Raw genomic sequence first — 15983 nt, 5'->3', positions numbered from 1 at the left:
ATTCTTTTTTATTTTCCAAGTATCGTTTGTTATTTTTTTAAATCATTTTTCCATTTTTAAATAGATTAAACAGCTGAACAGTTTTCCACAATAGTGAATAATATTTTTATTCCAACACAATCCAAAATAATTTGCTAATGTGAAGCCTGATTGAAATTGCTCGATAAAAATGAATTATCAACACCACTCCGCCTGAATTGGTCCCCCATAAAAATTCAAATTCAATTAGAATGCACGACATTTATTTCGACCATACATATTTGTTACCGTTGAGGCACTTTGCTCATTTTGCTTGTCTAAATACGTTTTTGTTAAGTAGTTATTAAAAAACTTAAAAGCTAAAAGTAGGATAGTTTAAAATTAAATATACACTCCCGTAGAACAGTTAGGAAAAAATCCACTCGATACGCAACCCTGATGCTGCTGAATAAAATGCACCACCCAAGTAGGCTGTCAGAAGAATGCTCCCGGCGTTATAATGGGAAATTTATACTAAGAAAAAAAAGGGGAAATTTGGGGTAAGCTACTGGGTCCAACGAATAGTAGAGGCCTTTTACACTTGTGCTACCATCAGAGAAAGGTCGAATGTGCTAATAGTTGAGTGGCCTTAAAATAAAGTTCAAGTTAGTTAAAAATAAAAAGAAGATAATCCTCTTCATATTACGACAGTGAAGCAAATTGTGCTAATTTTCGGAGAATTGTCGAATCAGGTATGCCAACGGACCTTGAATTAGAAACCCAGTAGCCCTAACCCTACAATGTCTAACCCCCAAAATTATTCCACGTGTTTGCATAATCAGGACCCGGAATTGTATCTTAGATACAGATCGGAAGTAAGCGGTTACCAGCAGCCGACTTGGCGGCAAATACTTCCTTGGTCCGGTTTCACGGGACGGATTAAGCTGATGAGGCCACGAGAGCCTTATTCCGCCCAGGAAACGCACCTGAGATGGGACAGCGTAAACCCCTAGCCCATTAGAGCGGGAATAAACCGTTCCCCAAGTACCCAGCAACAGCAGCAGAGTCCGATCAACGGCAGCAGAGGCAGCGGCAGCGTTAACCGCTGCGTGAACGAGCCAAGCAGCATAAAAGTCCAGCAGCAACGAGCATCGTCAGCACCCGAAGCAACAGAAGCAGCAGTGAAAGCCCGGCCGGCACAGTAAGACTTGCGATCGTGTAAGTGGATAGCAGATTAATATAGTATTAAAATTAACTATTGTCCTTTTATTGCCCGAACATCCAATTCTTTGATCAGCCCTTCGATGTCAGAGCCGACCCTGAGAGCGAGAAAGCAGCTCACGGCCGTGCTAGCCGTTTAAAAGAGGCTAGTGTTGCCCACCCTCACTAGATCGCCAATGGTGTTGCCCAGCGATCGAGGTTTAGTTTCGGTAGGTCCTCCACCGACCAAGTAATATATTTGCATCTTAATCACTTCGTCGCCTCTACAAAATTGCAATTAAATTTTAATCATTACTTATAGCTGCTAAATTGATTAATTATGAAACCCATGGAACGAACAAAGCGAATTTTAGATTTTTCCCAAAAAGCACTAGAGCCGGTTGTCAGTTTAGCACGGTTATACGTTTCACCTTATATATAGAGTTTATATAATTTATACCACAGAACCAAACACTAGCAACAGTGTATCCCTTTGTTATTCGGCCGGAGTCGCAAAATCGAAGCACGATAAATGGCTTTTGGCTATTGTACTGACACACTCTAATTGATTGAAATGGCTCGCCATGCTTAGCCCTAGTTTATAGTCGAAAAGCCAGTCCAGTGATTCAGTGGACCAACAGGTCGTAAAATTCTGCACATTCTCTGCCCGGTAGGCCTTCGACGGTGAACTTAAACCGTTGTCGATTCCCGACCGATCCGCACAGATATATATGCACTTATGTGCGATTATTCCCAAAACATACCAAAGCAGAGAAAGTTTAGTTTGCCGGCGCCGCGCTTTTTGTTATCGTAATAACTCTACCGTTCTGAACCAGAGAATCCATACAGTACGCTTAACGAACTTGTTAGGCTGGAAGTTCGGAAACAAAACCCTCTAATTAGCTTCAGTGGCTTTCGAAACAAAGAAAGCACAATTACGTGAACAATTAGCAACTAAATGATCAGTTTAGTGTGATACAGCACGCTTCATACACGTTTACCGGAGCGTTATCATCGAGATATTTTGATTTTGCAATATAACTCCAATCCAATCCGATCCACTACCAGTTCTCTGTCCACTCAAAAGTAACACGGTACTCCGGACAACAGTACAGCACTGCGATTGGTAAACGTCTGATTTTCCTCATCCGGCCACGTTCCAAGCCTAACGCTCGAACGATCGTGATGAATTGCTAGCTACAACATGTAGGCATATCCATAGCTTCCCCATTATTCCACCGGGCGCAGGCAGTCAGGTACGATTCCAAAGTGAAGCTATTGCAGTTATTAGCCTGCTATTCATTCGTACTACTTCATTGATTTTATTGGCCATTGTAAAACCGGTGCAATTTCTATGGAAATTTGCGTTGTGATATCATGGGCTGAAAACTACTCAGATACAGTTGGTGGCATTTTCCAATGTAAGCAGGCAATCCATATTTTTTCTCCTTTTCCCGAGCCAGAGTTACCCTTGAATGTGCTGCTACTGTGCACCAAACATGGACTGTATGGTCTCTGTGCACCGCAGAACACAGGAAGGTAAGCGAATGCAATGCTCGGGCACTGCGACGGACAGCAGGGCAAAGGACGATACAAAAACCCATTAAGCGTGAATGAAAATTGACGTTGGCAAACAAGCAAACAATGCGATGCGGTGAAGAGTTGAATCACACCGACAAAAACTAGTTTGAAGAATTGCAGGATATAGATCGGTACCTGTTTCAAGTGAAGGATACAATACAAGCCACGCACGGGTTTTCATGGTCAGTGCTGAACTGAAAAGTATTCAAACGTAAAAAAAAAACAAATCATTAATTGCAGAGCTTTTTCTTCAAGTGCAACGATAACGGTCAGCCTGAAAGCAGAGCTGCTCCCTAACTCGGGAAGGATAAACAATTGGGTATTCTCTCCGCTATGAGGTGAAGGGTGATAATATCAATTGTTCTGATGGCGGGAAAAAAATTAAATTGGTTGGAAATTATTTTTAATTACAGCTATTACAATTGCTATTGTTAGTAACGATGAAATGGATACCGAAGTTGAATGGTAATGAGTTGGCTTTTATGTTTCGATGAACACACACACACAAAAAGGGGGTGAAATGCAAAAAAAAAACGGAAAAGCTTATAGAAATAACAGTTACAAACAGCGGAAGCTTGAAATGGTTAATCTTCATTCTGTCGCGAAGTCAAATGCGAGAGATGCTAGAAAATGCTAGAGAGTCTAATTAAACAAAAAACGAGCTCTTGCTTGTGAATCTTGCTCTGTTCCGTTTAATTATGTCCCAGCAATAACAAGTTAAGTATAAGATAACACGATACCAACCCCAATAGTGAACGTAACCACAGATTTTGAGTAAAATAACTAAAAAAAAAAAAACAATTTTGAACCACAAATAAAAAACTAAACTCCATCATTTCCAAATTCAGCCAAAAACCATCAATGGTAATACTATCAAACTGCAGCAAATACACCGTTATAAGCTTTAAAAGCAACATGACGAAGAACACAACTAGTATTTTTAAGAAGACAATGGTTGTGAAATGGAAAATAGTTCAAATTAGTAACTTATTAAAATTAATATAGTTTCCCTGAAGAGGAACCAACCGGTGTCGAAACGTTGGACAAAATCACGCGATTTTTCCAAAAATTAGGTGTTTCCTAACAGCCGCCTGATAAACGCGTGTTTCAGCATCAACGCTTTCAGCGTAGTTTCTTTTACGCAGCAAAGGATGCATACGACTGACTGAGAATTGGACCCCGGTACGAGATGAACGAGATTTTGCCTTTCGTCTTATTATCACGACCATGTATTACCGTGGTCTTCTGAATGAAAAAGATGGCTACATTTCTGTATGCTATCTATTATACAAGGTTTTTGAGAGAAACTTCCAGTGAAGGCGTGGTTTTGAAGGCGTCGCAAATCGTTCACAAAAAGTCAAATCGTTTGTATACTTAAGTGCCGATTGTGTCTGGGATGAAAGGCAGTGATTGGTTGATTGGCAAGATTTAGATCGAAAAAATTTCTAATCAATTTAGTTTGAGCTCGAACTTGAGCGACCGCACATTTCGTTCTTCTCCGTGTTAGATCTGGATTAGTGAAGCTGCATAATGAACCACCGTAAATGGCTCATTTGGGACTATTTACCATCACCCGTAAAAATACTCTACTGGTTTTCTTCACTGAACCTCGTTAGTTACTCCGCCAAAATCAGCAATTTTGATTGCCTGATTTATTTTGCTGGAGTTCAGCTTGATGACCCGATCAGAAGAGCATAACTAAAAGATTACAAAATTCTATTAACGCGAGATACAAATAACATATTTTGATACAATTTTGTATATTTCCATATAACATACATTTTAATAACAAAATTGAATCTGAATGTGTTATAATAACAAAACCTGAAATGAAGTAGTTCTGAAACAAGTCTAACTAATTTTTCGTTATTATCAAAACCTGTTGTTCCTAACAAAGTTTGTTATTATATTGTTCTATATACTATCTTATTTTGTTAGAAAGCTGATACATTAGTAACAAATTTTGATATGTGTTTGATACTAGTAGAATCATTTCTGTTATAATTTCTGTTATTTTAACACCTAACGGGATCCAATTGAAAACACAGCCTGTAAGGTTTTTCCCGTAACAAACTAACAGCTTCTGTTACATTTTTGTTTTTTTCTTTCTGATCGGGGAGAAGTTACTTGAATACAAGCGCTCTGAATTTTCACCCAAAAGTCCCAAGAAGACACTGTCCTACATCAAAAAGCTCAATACCAAGGCTTGTTCAACTATTATTTGCACACGGGATTTTATGGGCAATGTGAGAGCATTGAGAATTAATTTTCTGTATAAGGGATAGCAAATAAAATTTGAGTTTGATGGATTCCACGTAACAATATAGCACCACGAGAAGAGTCAGTTCATCGGAAGAACCAGTTCTTTTGAGAGCGATCAAACGATTTCGCCCTTATATAATTGTTCAGTTCTCACCTAACCAAGCTAACTCTTTGTAGTGCTTTCTCAGGGTAATTTAGTGTGGACTCTTTGCCGTTTTTTTATCGCTGCGGTTTTTATCTTACAAATTTAAAAAAACTCAAAACTTTTGGGAGTGAGGCTGTCTCGTCTCGTGGCTATATATTACGGAGGCTTGGCACCGTAAGAGAGTGCCCCCAAGTTCCACAAACGGCAACGTCTACCTCGAATATATTTAGGCAATTTTTTCGAAGTCTTTGTTGGAAAATTTTACGCATTAGTACTCTTACGCTATGTTAAACAAAAAATACGTATTTATTTGGCAAACTAAAATAGACTAACAACAATCAACGGAAAAGAGCCAGAAAAACAAGAAAAATACTCTAGAGCAATTCCATAAGAAAACGGGCAACCAATTTGATCGAACATTTTTGATTTGGCTGAAACTTTGCCTAGATGTTTCTGTAGTCAAAAGATGCCGTTTTGTGCTATTGGTTTGTCTTTTTGAAACATGACTCATTTTTTGGAAGCTATTGAAAAATACTTTTCGGGAAGGTGTTGATGATTACAAATATTTTTAGAACCAATACGGTTTGTTTGACCGGTGTTACGTTATCGGCAAAGTTGTAAATAACAACTTTGTCTTTCCGAAAAATTATACACTTTGAAAAAAATTTCTATGAAATAATGATAGAAGAAAAATAAAAATTGATTATCAATCTGATTTTGAAAGTAAAAAAAAATAAAAAAAACTGCGAAACATAACCTAAACAATGAAACCGGTCCGATCATGGAAAAATCAAGAAAATAGTTGAAGAGATTGTTAATAAGACACGACAGCAAGGAGGTTAACGTTGAATTACGACAGCCTGTCTTATGTCGATAAATTTTATTGCAATAGGTTTGGAAATACACTCGATTGGGGTCAGGGCCGGCGGTTGATGTGGGTAGTATGGGTAGTAGTACCCACTCGGAAGATATCCCTGTGGGTACTTATCCACACAGAATTATTAAACAAAACCAATAAAAAAGGTTGAAATCACTAATTAACTTAAAATTTTAAAGGATATCGCGAGAGCGAGAGTTTATAAAGCAACAGATTTCATACATATCTATGCAATTTCCTATCAAACAAAATTTCAGTTTCGAAAACTTCAAGAGTTACATTCGTGCATTTTTTTTATTGGTCAAAAAAGTAAGACTTTCACTACTGTAAGTGAAGCCTTACCTGAAGTCCGATTAAGTTTAAATTTTGGAAACTACTTCATTTAGAAGTGTGCGCGTTCAAGAGCGGTAACCCGCCGCGTAAAAAACGAATATTGTGCGATATTTTGTGGAAACCGGATACTCTCACTTCGGCTTCTACAACATCTTGGCACTATTGGACAAGAATCAAAGCATCAAAAGAAAACCCGGTTCCGAACGGCCGACGATCCTGAGCGATAAGAAGATCCAAAGGATGCTGGAGAGGAAGCCCGAGGAAAAAGTGGCTGCATCGCTGCGTGCGCTTGGTCGAGAGGTCGGTGCCACCGTCCCAACTGTGAAAATTACCTGGCGAACATGCATGGCAACGACTGGCAGGGCACTTTGTATTTTACTTACTTCACGAAGGAAGTGAGCTACGAGGTGAAGTTCATTTGACACACCAAGTTCCCCAAGAAGGTGCTGCTGTGGCTAATAATCAGGCAGAAGGGGATGTCCAAGCCGCTCTTCTTTCGATCCAGACTAGCCGTGAATAGGGAAATGTAAAGTAAAAGTGCCTGCCGAAAGTTGCGTCGTACATGAAGAAATACCATAAAAGCAAAAACGTGGTGTACTGGCTGGATCTGCCGTCGGCCCACTATTCGATGCAATCGTTGGAGAAGTAGAGCGTCCCCTAGCTGCGCCTCATCGAGAGTTTCTGGGCAAAACTGAAGCGTAAGATCTTCTCCAAAAATTTTGTCGTGAAAATTGAAAATTGAAAAGAGAACTCAAACACATTCTCTGTTCCTTACTACCCACTCGGAAAAATAGTGTGACGCCGGTCCTTATTGAGGTTAATCAATGTAATGGTGTGAAGCGGTATATTTTTTCGTATATTTTTTCCGTATATTATTTTTTTAAATAAAAATGAACGAAATCCGTTGAAAACTGACTGAGTTTAAACCTTTGAAAGTGGGCAATTTTCGTGACACTCTCGATGTTTTCGGTTTTGAAATTTGTACTCCTATATATGTTGCCGTAAGACGTTATTCTACGTCAAAAGCGCACTAATCGATGTGCATAAGTTTATTCTGTTGAAAGAAAAAGTTATCGTTAAGCTATCGAAAACATATGCTGAAATGTGCTATAGCTTTGCTAGGGAAAGTCCTGTAGATGTGTGGTCTTCAACACAAAGTATGTTTTGTATGCCCAAATGCTTCTGCAGAACAACGTTTTTTTGTGAAATGTAACTAACAAAAGTTAAGTACAAAAAACTAACTTTCAAGTAACTTTCATAGAATATACTCTGAAACTCTGTACCCAATGAAACTAGGAATTTTGTTTATTCAGCAAAGTATCATATTTTTGCACGTTCTAAAACTTTGCCGAGAAAACCATTCCTCTATCTCTTAACACAAAAAAGTCAGTATTTTTGATATATGGAAACCTACTGTAACATATGCTCGCCGTACTGTAATATGGGTTGATTGGAACAAATGGAACCTAAAGGAGTTTATAGTACTTTAGCCTAACTTCGAGGAAAAGTATTGACATCATGATTCCACTTGCCCCTTTTTAACCTATACGTTCTTGAAGTCATTGAACAAATAAACTAAAATATGATATGACTCTATCGGAAAAAGTCCTGGAGATATATGGCCTTTGACAAAAATGTGTGTTTTGTGCGCCCAAACAATTCCTCCGAATAATAATTTCGTGTAAAATGCAACAAACAAAAGTTAAGTACAAAAAAACCATCTTTAAAGTAAGTTTCATGTAATATACTTTATAACACTATTCTAAAAAAAATAGGATTTTCATCTTTTCAACAAAGTTTCATATTTTTGAATCTTCTACAACTTTGCTGAAGAAACTATTTTTCTATCTCTTCACACAAGAGCTTTTTGTACTTTTTGACAATTTGTGATTATGCGGGTCATTCATACAAACAATTGTTCCAAAGACACTTTTAAGCTAGGATGAAGGCGCTATGGAATTAAGTTCCACTTTTTACCTTATTGTACCACTGTGCAATAGTACGAAACAGTAGCTTTTCCCTATAGAAACGTCTCTACGAAGTTTAAGCCAAATCAAAAATGATAATCAAAAGCAAATAATAAAACTGGGACATTTTTTGTGGAACTGCTACTTAACCTACCTTAGTTACTAGAACTTTGCATCCAAAATATAACATTACACAACCCACAATAAGACGTCTCATATGAGTTACCATTCCATTTTCAAAAAATGTCCGGTAACACTTTTAAAGAACTAACTCTTCTATATAGATTCAAAATATCAATGAACCAGTATTTTTACTCTATCCGATCTACTGTTGCTATTCATTTGTGTGCGTACTTGGTGTTAGCCAGCCTCTGTGCCCGTGGGTGAATTGCGGCAAGTTAATTTTTGCTTGCTCTCGCGACTGATGGATGGGTTATGCATAGCAGAGCAGACAAGCGGTGGCAGTTGGTTGCTGGGAGTTCTATTGCAATTTCGCGCGCTACTTTGCGCTTGGTGAGTGGGCGTAAAGCTTTCACATAGCTTTCGCTTGCGGTGTCTGAAAATAAACTATATGAATCGAAAAGAAATTATGTAGAACGAAAAGTGCAACCGCTCTGATTCGCTCACTGTAGTAAACCATTTTTTTTACCTCTACAGACAATAGCGCACATATTATATGCCAAACGGGCTGTTTTTTTTTATCTCCTTATGCCTGATAGTTATTCCAAACTGTCTCTAATGACAGCCATTACAACGAGACATTTTTTGGCACAAATCTGAGCGGGCTGTCAGGTAATTATGATTCACGAGAGTAAGACCGATGCTATATTGAAAGCAAGATGGCGCAAAACACGTTTTTTCTCGTGTGAGGAATAATATCAACAATGGGAAAACTACGAAACGGTTTGCTTCGTATTCATCATGGCATCGGCCTGAGAGAAAGGGGAAAACTGGAGTGCTACCTCCACATCATCGATGACAGCCGCAGCCAATTAGCAGGCCAAACCAATAGGACATCCTCAAAGTGAACAAACTAGGCTGTCATGTGTTAACGAATAGAATACATGCGCAAGAATGAGTTGTCGTGTGCAACACAAGACATGTGAGCTCTCATGAATAGCTTATTAATGAGGCTGTTATAGTAAAAAGAGAGCCCCGCCGTCAGTATAGTGACGCACCGCAGTACTTTTCCGAAGCTTGGCCCTACATCAAATTCATGCGTTTCATTCAGCTCTTGTGGGTACTGCCCTCACATCATCGACTACAATGATATTTCTAAGACATGAAGCTGGACCTTTGCGAAGCTAATTTTGCTGCACTTGATAATTCCATTGCAAGCCTCAATCCGTGAACCTGCCCTATCCCCCTATTATTTCAACTTGTCCTACCTCTGTCACGGCCTCTGAACCACCTTGCTCAAACGGTCAACTTCGCGAACTACATCGCAAAAGAGCGAGAAGTGAGAATTTATCATCGTAAGCGGCAATCATCGGACTTTTTTTCATGAACAATTTCGGAGTGCCTCAGGGAAGCAACTTGCGACCATTACTGTACTCGATCTTCTTCAACGACGTTTGTCTTTTGCACCTCCTAATTTAAAACATGCGTATGGTGATGGTCTTCGAATGTTCTTCATCGTCAAACTAGTAGAAGATTGCAGTGAACTAAAATGACTGATTAAATGGCACGTGGAGTGGTGTGTGGAATCAACTAATCATTAGCACACAAAAATTCAGTGTCATATCCTTCACGAGAAAAAAATCCCCCATTCGCAATTAATGGATGCCTGGTCGTTAGAGTTGAATTTGTTTGAGACCTTGGAGTTTTATTAGACTCGAAGCTTTCGAGAATGTGATTGAAACAGAAACTAAGGATTCATCACTAGAACTGCCAAAGGTGTTCGTGATCCCTACTGTCTGAGATCACTATTTTACTCCATTATACGCTTGGTATTGGAAACCATTTGAATCATTTAGAGCCCATATATAAAATGTTGAACCAGAATCGAGGCTATACAGTAGCTGTTCATAAATTTTACACCAAAATTGCTTTCTAACAGTAACCCAACAGACTTGCCAACCTACGAAGATCGATGTCGTTTCCTTGACATGGAAACACTACAGTGTTGGAAGAACTCAGCTAGAGCACTTTTTGCTGCCAAGTTGTAGCTTGGTAACATTGAAAGTATTTTTTTATAAACCGAATTTTTTTTATGTCAATTTGTTATCTTGTTAATTCGTTATTTTACTATCAACAGTTATAAAATAGTTGAAAAAATAGTTTCAACTTCAAAAATTAAAACCAAATAATTCAAACTGCATTATTTCTTCTGAGAAACTTTCATCGCTGAGGTTATAACAGTTCATAACACTCAACCAAACTGTCTAGGAACCAAAAACCGTTGATCTCCTGAACAACTTAACTGAAGACCACAACTTTCCAAGTGGTTGAACTCACGAGATAAGGTAAGTGGAATAAAAAACCAAAACTTTCATGCACACTCATGCTACACGTTGTGGTAGAATTTTGAACTAAATTTATTGCCAACCAGAAGCTCTTGATGTTCTGAAAAATTTTAATGAAGACCGGAGCTTTCTAAGTTGTTGAATTTATGAAATAAAAAATTGTTTAAAGTACTCAAAACTGCCTGCACAGTAGTGTCACGTAGCGGTTGGATTCTATACCAAACTGTACACTTGAAACCAACTAAAATCTCTTGACTTAAACAACTTTGATGAAGATTGCAACTCACTAATAGGAGAAATCCTAGAGATAATTTAAGTTCAAAATATTCAAATTTACATGCACACTAGAGCCGCGTTGCGATTAAATTCCATATTGCTCGCAAACCACGAACCCTTGACCTGCTTAATAACTTTACTGAAGACCACAACTCTATTGGGTGTCGGAATCACAAAACAGAGTAACACAAATCTACCCGTTTTATCACCTAAAAGCCTTTCGGGATGCTGAAATATTGAACCTGAGCGTCGCAATACTCAGTGAAGCAATTTCAAATTTATGACAGGTAGTGTAGGGGAGAGGGGGGCAGTTCGGACACTTTTTCTATCTTGATTTTTAATGTTTTTTTGTTACTTTTAAAAAAAATCTGAATTTATCCTGGCTGTTACTTGGACATCGGAGTATCATATAAGCGTGTTAGTAGTGTGCGTTAATGCGATTTCGATTGATTTATTTGAATTTTTCAAAATTGCTTTTTTGTCCGACTGTGCCCCGTGTGTGGGGTAGTTTCGGACAGTCCTGGGGCACTTTCGGACAGTGTTGAAAAACTTTTCTAGAATAATGAAAATTTTGTGTTTTTCAACTCTTTCTTCCATATAAGCAGAGACTGAGATCAGATGCTTCACCAACCGGAACTCATCCTTTTATTTTAAATTTAATTCATAAAATAAAAACCGAGCAAACTGGCTATGAGAAGGAAAGGATACAAGAACTATGCCATTTTTACGGGAATATTTGATTGGGTCAAAGTGCAATGGCATTCGTGATTATCAAACAACTGCAAATTGGTTCACTTACGCTGCTTTCTGGAACCATATTCAAGTGTTTCAGAACTTTGAGAAACAATTTTCCAATCGCCTTGGTGTGCGGTACGTCAATCCATACTTCATATGGGAACTTTCGATCTAATATTTCTCTAGAAATGTTTCTTCCACTTTCGTAAATACTTGTTGATCTGAGTTTTTAGACGAGAAGCTCTCTGATTTTTCCGTTTTTTAGTTTCTTTGATTTTTCAGACGACAGACCAAGGTACTTTTTTTTAATTCCGCAAGTATCAGAAGCGTGTCTTAAAGACATTGTTCAGTAAGAAACTCTTCCCAGCTCATCTTCGTTGATGCTTGCTCTATCGGTTTTCCTTTTGTAGCTCCGAAACATTTGTAGGACTGAGAATCAGTCTAAATCGATTTTTGTTAATAAACAACAATCAAATACAAATTTGGTAAGTGTCCGAATGTGTCCCGGGAACGATGACCGAATGTGCCCCAACACCATCCGAAGACAAATCTTAATTTTATCTAATAAATAATATATTTGTTTCCCCGTTGTTATCACGTCTTTTCATTACATATTAGTTACGAACTAAGGTGGTGTACTTGAATTTCTGAATCTCTTACAGAGAAATTAGAGAAATCCTTACAACTTCAAGCTCAAACGGTTGAAAACATGTATGACAAATGGCACTGTGTTGTTTTCGTAAGTAATAAACAGCCAAGAGCTGTCAAACTATATGGTAGCTGTTGGTGGAAGGGCTGCCAACTTACTTATATTTTTTGTTTGATGAAAATTGCACGATTTGTTATTTTATGCTCTGTCCGAAACTGCCCCCTTTCCACTATATAGTTTTAGGTAACTATAATATTTTCGTCAAACTGAATATAGCCCATTACAAATTCATGTACCAACTTGAATGTTATAAAAATAGACACATGTAATCGATTTAACAGGAAAAATTGGTTGATCAGAATCTTTTAAATTGTACTCGTAAAATAAAACTACAAATACCAAAATTTTGTATACTACAAAAAAATACTTTTTAGGAAACTTGTGGAAATGAACAGCGATCAGCGTTTGTAATGCCTAATGAAATATTTCCTGTTGGTTTAGCACTACCCTGCTGGATCGAAATCCGTACACCTAAGCACATGATAATCTTCGACGGTCAATATAAAATCAAGAAATCACATATTGCTTTAAACTGACATGTTTACTTATAGGTCTACTAATATTTTATCACTATTTTCAAGCAAAATGATTAAAATCACTCCGATACTCGAAAAAATCATGTTTAAATAGGACATGTTTTGAATCGAAATCCGTACACAGTTTTTTGTCTGAATCAAAGCCCGTACACTTTTGAATCGAAATCCGCACAAACGCGATATAGACTGGATCAAAGTCCATATAGCAATAAATCTAAATCCGAAATTGTTTATCGTATATTTATACTTGTTCTCTTCCATTATATGCTGTAAACAAGAAGAAAATTCAACAATTTCTGCATGGCACACACGCTGTACGGATTTCGATTCAAGCCATTAACAAGGATCAAAATCCGTACGGCACAGTTTTTGTTGAATTAATACAATTTACACTATTTACCAGACAATATACAGCTCGAAAATGACAAAGACTCACCTTTTCTATCAATTTCAAAAAGATTCACAGAGTAAAACACGTATATCCCAATCGAGAAACGTTTTCATCTGAAGAACGTTTTCTTAGTAAATACTCTAACGATACAACGAAATGACAACTGAAACCGATACACGATTGATTTTTTTATTTTTAATATTTTTGTTTCATGGCCTACTGACGCATAGTTTAATTTAACAGAAGGCCAACAGCTCAACGGACATGTACATGTAACTATCATATGAATTTTCATTTCTATAATGCTTGAAACTGCAGATAAACGTCAAGGTGTACGGATTTCGATCCAGCATGGTACTTAGTAATAAATTTCAATAAGAATGGCTAATTTGCGATGATATTTTGTATCATCAATTGATTTAGATGTTGAAAACAATTTCTTCACCTCAAAGAGAAAATCTCTGCCGTTTCCTGGCAAAAAATAACGTTAAGAAAGAGAGAGAGAGAGAGAGAGAGAGAGAGAGAAAACAAACATAACAAACGGTAAGAAAAACAGCAGCAATTACCGACCGGCCAAACGATGCAACACTGCTGCAAATTGCCGTTTTTTATATTCAATTATTTCAATAAGTACTTGCTTGTAGCTACGAAAGCATTTCCTGTGTATTGCCACCCAACATCCGAGCATCGGCGCTGCTTGTCTCAACACAAACACAACGGCCCAAGCAACGGTACTAAGGGACTGCACTTCCTTCAAGACTGACTGGTACTTTTTATCTTGTTGCAAAATAGTTGCAGCCAGTTTGAAATCCGGCTGCTCTAAAGCTACCGGACGCAGTGAGACAGTACGGGTACATGCAGCTGCATTAATTACTCCGAAAGCCCTTCCGGAAACTGGCGGCGCCCTGCCCATTCTAACCTGCACCAGGAACGTTCCGTTTTTACCCTCTAAGTATTTGGCTCCGAACTACGCGTTCATACGAAAAACAATTTAATTACGAGATAATCTATGTTATACGCGGATGGGTGGCCTGTTGGCTCAACAAATTAATTTGTTGCACCGAACACACGATCGTAGCGGAAGTAAAAAATTGAAACCAATTACGCGACCGGAAAATTGGTTCCTCCGCCAAATAAAATCCAAGGTTAAAGACTGGCAATTTATCCTGGGCACGTGGGAGAGCGGGAAGAGCGACACAATAGCCATGAATACCAGCAGCCGCGGCCAAAAGTTACTCGCAAGCGGTTTAATAAAAATATACGTTCACATTCGTAAAAATTATTTATTTGTTTTGTTTTATTATTTGTGGCAAATTCGTGAGTAACTGTTATGGCGTAACCTTTATTGATATAAATGCAATGTTCAACCATTTTATTCTGCTTTCACTGTTCTCGCTCTAGATGACGTTTCTCTTTCTCCCTCGACCTGGAATCAGCTGAATCTTTTACACTCATTAGCTAAGCTCTCGTTCCATCGTTTCCAGCAGAGATGTTGTGTTTTCGTCTTCTAATCTTATTCTCCCTTTGATTGATAGCTAAGAACAGTTAGCCGCTATTTATCTTTAGTTACAAACTACTGGTATGTGAGCTCAGACTCTGTAATCTCGTTTGGTTAATTTGTAGAAGTATGAGACTTATTCAATCTACTTTCCTACAATGTGTTAATAAATGTCATCGACTTTTTATCTCAATTCCAATAGAGATTACTATTTTCCCCACAAAAGCAAATCATACATCACTAGCAAGCAATCAAATTACACCGGAATAATGATGGCTCTCCATCAGCGAATTATTCGCAACAGTACACTGCAATCTCGTTAGTGGTTTCATATAAAACTCATTAAAAATAGATGATCATTCGCCCTCGAAAATTGCCATCCCTTTGCCGAGGTAATTAAAACACGTAGTAATCGCCTGCCCTGTCTGGATTCTTCTCTCACTTTCTTTCGCAGTTACGAAATTCATTAAAACTGGTATCGCCGACAAGAACGACTACCCGCTCTACTTCGAGAAGGTCATCTATGAGGCCGACATTGACGAAAATGTCGAGATCAACCACAATTTTCTCAATGTCACCGCAAAAACACACGCTGAAGGTAAGTTAATTGTTTTAGTTTATGAAGTTACATACCCACGTTAGTACACTAGCGCTGATGAAATTGATCAGTCAACTGGAAACTACCCACTTTCAATAAAAATTTCGCATCATATCGTAAATAATTATTACGCAAGTATGATTTTCATCATTACTTTATCTTTCTGTATTAGCAAATTCTGCAACACAAATTAAATAAATCTCGCTCATATCGGAATAAGCGGTGCCATGTCCCGCTCCCCACCCGACAAATCCATTCGGTCGGTCCATCACTCAAATTGAGTAAAAGTTATTTTGTATCACTCCTGAGCTGACCCGTGCTATTTCCAGTCCATATCGCTCGCACGGGTCATTGGCAAAGCTCTATTAAAATCAGTGGAATTCATCGTTGGAATGAATTTTCGCATCTAACGGTCAGTCACGCGGAAGATAAATGGACGCAGAAAAAAAAAA

General features: G+C 38.1%; 1 protein-coding gene across 6 annotated transcripts in view; it reads left to right on the top strand.

Annotated features, from left to right (window-relative positions):
* Positions 1 to 15983, top strand: part of LOC129731626 (neural-cadherin-like) — an 895915-nt gene that overhangs the window by 712583 nt on the left and 167349 nt on the right. For all 6 annotated transcript variants that reach the window (XM_055691759.1, XM_055691760.1, XM_055691757.1 and 3 more), the window contains one exon: positions 15388 to 15531. In XM_055691759.1, coding sequence (XP_055547734.1) covers positions 15388 to 15531 — 144 coding nt within the window. The remainder of the gene's footprint in view (positions 1 to 15387; positions 15532 to 15983) is intronic.

The sequence above is a fragment of the Wyeomyia smithii genome, chromosome 3 (assembly GCF_029784165.1).
Source record: "Wyeomyia smithii strain HCP4-BCI-WySm-NY-G18 chromosome 3, ASM2978416v1, whole genome shotgun sequence".
NCBI lineage: Eukaryota > Metazoa > Arthropoda > Insecta > Diptera > Culicidae > Wyeomyia > Wyeomyia smithii.
This window is presented reverse-complemented; position numbering and strand designations above follow the sequence as displayed.